This window comes from Nansenia antarctica (genome assembly GCF_963989245.1).
Source record: "Nansenia antarctica genome assembly, chromosome: 5".
Taxonomy (NCBI): Eukaryota; Metazoa; Chordata; class Actinopteri; order Argentiniformes; family Microstomatidae; genus Nansenia; species Nansenia antarctica.
Genome location: NC_137690.1, coordinates 76491593 through 76495946, shown reverse-complemented (window position 1 = coordinate 76495946; position 4354 = coordinate 76491593). Strand labels below are relative to the sequence as shown.

Below are 4354 nucleotides of genomic sequence, written 5' to 3'. Positions count from 1 at the left end.
CGCTGTGCTGAAGTCTCCTGGTTATTTAGTGAAATGTCTCAGCTGAATAAAACAAAACAACAACATCCTCATTCAAATGTTATAAGTTTCATCTTTATTTCAGTTGTTGACAAAATACCCCAGAAAAGCTCCCTAACCCTTTACAAAAATATGTCTTCTACAAATCGTCGTCTGCAGCGGCCCAGCGACCCGTCTATTAAAACACAGTGTAGTGTAGATCCACCCAGCAGCCACCTCCCCTCCAGTCCACCCAGCAGCCACCTCCCCTCCAGTCCCCCCCCACACCCACCTTCCCTTCAGAGTCCCACCCCCCCCCCCACATAAAAGTACATACAGTATAAATTAATCAGTTATTTTTAAGTTAGCATTCCACAAATAGACATTAAAGGTGATTGTAGTCCATTCCACAACAGAGAGGCAGACCAAAAGTCACAACAGACGTTTGAAGCGGTTTTTCAAGTTTGCTGGCGACGTAAAAAGCCTGATTATAAGATGTCTGATGTCTTACACAACAAAATCATTTTTGGTCCCCCACAAAATAGACTTAATATAACTTATATAATATAACAGTAATATAATATAACTGTAATATAATATAACTGTACACAGCAGGATGATGCGCGGCTCAGCGGGTGAAAAAGGCAACTGCGTTTCTTCCAATCGGCAGCTTCGAGCCGTTTCCATGACGACCTAGCGGCAGCTTCTATCTTCTGATGCCGAAGTGCAGCTGAGCGTAAGAAGACGACCCTGCAGACAGATCACACATGGTTACTGGAATAAAGTATTTATTATTGTTATTATTTATTGGGTTCATGAAAGGATGATAACTGTGTTAGTGAGTGTTATTAAAAGTGCAGGGTTCGACAGTAACGCTTGCTCGGAGTAAGTAAAACATTCACCGGGTTTGTTTACGCGAGCCCGACGACGACGCTGCTGGATCCTGGATCTGTTTACCTGTGTGCAGGAAGAACAACAGACGGCGCAGGCGCCAGACCAGACTAGATGATCGTGGAGTGAAGATATTATCAAAGCGTACGCGCCTGTCGATCACCCGTCGCATCACGTACGCTTTAATAATATCTTCACTCCGCGATCATCTAGTCTGGTCTGTTGTTCTTCCTGCAAACAGGTAAACAGATCCAGGATCCAGCAGCGTCGTTGGGCTCACGCAAACAAACCCGGTGAATGTTTAACTTAATCCGGGCAAGCGTTACTGTCCAACCCTGAGAGTGACAGACGCTACAGGGTGTGTGTGTGTGTGTGTGTGTGTGTGTGTGTGTGTACGTGTGTGTGTGTGTATGGTAGTGTGTGTGTGTGTGTGTGTGTGTGTGTGTATGGTAGTGTGTATGTGTGTGTGTGTGTGTATGGTAGTGTGTATGTGTGTGTGTGTGTGTGTGTGTGTATGGTAGTGTGTGTGTGTGTGTGTGTGTGTGTGTGTATGGGAGTGTGTATGTGTGTGTGTGTGTGTGCGGTACCTGACTGCACGCTGCCCAGCCGTCTCTGTAGGGCCTCCAGCCTGCTGATGTAGTCCGTCAGCGCCCGGTCCGGGTCGTAGTTCTGCAGGTGAGAGCAGCTCAGCCCCTCCCCCCCCCCCGCCACGGGGAACCTGAAACACAACAACACCTCCTCTTTAATATAAACTCCACAGAACAAGGATTATTCCTCCCGTGTGTGTGTGTGTGTGTGTGTGTGTGTGTGTAGGAGGTGTGTGTGTGTGTAGGAGGTGTGTGTGTGTGTGTAGGAGGTGTGTGTGTGTGTGTGTAGGAGGTGTGTGTAGGAGGTGTGTGTGTGTGTGTAGGAGGTGTGTGTGTGTGTGTGTGTGTGTACCTGTGGTGGTGTGAGGAGGAGAGGGCTGACCGCGGTGAGTCTCGGCCACTGCGCCCTCTGCTGGCCGCCCGGCCCCCGTACACCTCCACACTGCCTGGCTGCAGGTAGGGGGACTCCGTCCTCACCTCAGTACCTGAGGAGGGGGGGAGGGAGGGGGAGGGGGGGGAGGGAGGGAGGGAGGGGAGGGAGGGAGGGAGGGAGGGGAGGGAGGGAGGGAGGGAGGGGGGGGAGGGGGAAGGAGGGGGGGAGGGGGAAGGAGGGGGGGGGGGAGGGAGGGGGGGGAGGGGAGGGAGGGAGGGAGGGAGGGAGGGGGGAGGGAGGGGGGGGAGGGGAGGGAGGGGAGGGAGGGAGGGGAGGGAGGGGAGGGAGGGAGGGGGGGGAGGGAGAGGTGAGACAGACAGACACAGAGAGAGAGAGATTTATTTAATTTGGGAAAATTGTGTCTTCAGTCCCAGTTTACATTAGGGATGCAACCTCAGCAATTTTTTTCAAGTCAAGACTAAAAACCCATCTTTTTAATATTGCCTTTATATGACTAAATAATAAAATTATGATTATATAATGATTAAAGCACTTTGAGCTGCAACGTTTGCAGGAAAAGTGCTATACAAATAAAAGTTCTTATAATTATTATTGTATTATTATAAATATTATTATAATTATTATTATTATTATCATTATCATTATTATTATTATTATTATTTGAACACAAAGGGGGAGTAATAATGCGATGTACGGGACTTTAACGAGGTTTGGTGAAGGACGCAATGAGATCAGGGGCCTCATTTATAAAAAAGTATTTGAACGTCATCTTTGACTTTCACGTAAGCACATTTTTCTAAACGGACGTAAGCATTATTTATAAAACGGGCTGAGATGGTTTTATGAATGAATGAATGAATGAATGGTCTTTATTGTCATTGCTACAGTACAGGTACCAAACAACGAAATTTAGGAGGGGTGGCTCTTTTAAGTGGCTTTTAAGTTGCGTACGTGCTTCCTTCTATAAATACCAAATATACTTGGAATTGAACGCAGGTGAATGAGGTTTGTATTAACGCCCTGTGATAGCGGCTCAATTATAGCGGCTGAATTAAGACAAGTGCTATAATATAGGGTAGGCATTCGTCTGGAAGCGGGAGAGGGCAGAGAAGGGTGGCTTCTCGGTAAGTTGCGTTTGTAACGTTTGATCATGACAACTAACCAGGCAAATGCTTATACTCAGTAGGCTACTCAAGTTGTAAAAGAAAATCAGGGGCGATGGTGGATTTGATCATATGAGGACAATTTTAGCATCCACTCAGCGTCAGTGACTTCAGTGTCAGTAAAAATGTCATTGCATGTGTGCGTGCCCCCTCGCACCTTGAAATAGCAGTAATACCACGATCATTGATAAATGACATAACGTATGGAAAGAGGGGAGGGCAGTTTTAGAAGGGGGACGATTTGGACTGTTTTCATCCCGCCTCAACTCGAGTGCTGCTTATACTGTAATAATATAATGGTCTTATTCTTATCAGGTGACATTGAAAACATGATTGCGAACTCCCTTTGCGAACTCCCAGACACCGGAGAAACTCCAGTATAATTTAGCGCGTGGCCGGGCAAGGTCCGTTGTGGAACGCACTAGGCACGTTGGAGGGGAGATATAAAGGAAGACTGAAATACAATCATAAACATCAGTTCCCTTTAAATCTTGAATTAAACTCATTTTCTCAGCTGATAACAACATCGTTAATTTTATTACGAGCCACTTAAACTTCGCATGAATTACAGTAGGCAACGTTTTTCCAGTGCGGTTCACATGCCTGTAATAACTCCGCATAACCAGTAGGTAATGTGCGTAAGCAAATGAATACTCGACGTAGAGCTACGATCGTTTCCACGGTCAAATTGACTCACGTTGAAATTGTATAAAACACTACGTTGACGTGGTTTTCTACGTACGACACGGGTAAGATCAACATTTGATCTAAGCACGTTCTATAAATGAGGCCCCAGGGCTGTCAGAGCCTCTCCTGTCAGAAGCCCGTCAGTCTCGCGCCACAGACTTCTCCTCAGTTTGGCGCAGTTCAGTTGAGCTCGAGCAGAGTGAAGACACGTCACCCCCCTGAAGGAGCAGAGTGAAGACAAGTCACACCCCTGAAGGAGCAGAGTGAAGACAAGTCACACCCCTGAAGGAGCAGAGTGAAGACAAGTCACACCCCTGAAGGAGCAGAGTGAAGACAAGTCACACCCCTGAAGGAGCAGAGTGAAGACAAGTCACACCCCTGAAGGAGCAGAGTGAAGACAAGTCACACCCCTGAAGGAGCAGAGTGAAGACAAGTCACACCCCTGAAGGAGCAGAGTGAAGACAAGTCACACCCCTGAAGGAGCAGAGTGAAGACAAGTCACACCCCTGAAGGAGCAGAGTGAAGACAAGTCACACCCCTGAAGGAGCAGAGTGAAGACAAGTCACACCCCTGAAGGAGCAGAGTGAAGACACGTCACACCCCCGAAGCCGTTCTTCTTTGTCTGCATAGATGTC

At 47.4% G+C, this 4354-nt stretch overlaps 1 protein-coding gene across 1 annotated transcript in view; it reads right to left on the bottom strand.

The window, feature by feature from the left end:
* Positions 1-355: 355 nt before the first annotated feature.
* Positions 356-4354, bottom strand: part of akap9 (A kinase (PRKA) anchor protein 9) — a 123861-nt gene continuing 119862 nt past the window's right edge. Inside the window, exons 53-55 of the mRNA XM_080531994.1 lie at positions 1828-1960; positions 1476-1606; positions 356-747 (exon numbers count right to left, since the gene is read on the bottom strand). Of these exons, the coding sequence (XP_080388120.1) occupies positions 704-747; positions 1476-1606; positions 1828-1960 (308 nt within the window). The 3' untranslated portion in view covers positions 356-703. The remainder of the gene's footprint in view (positions 748-1475; positions 1607-1827; positions 1961-4354) is intronic.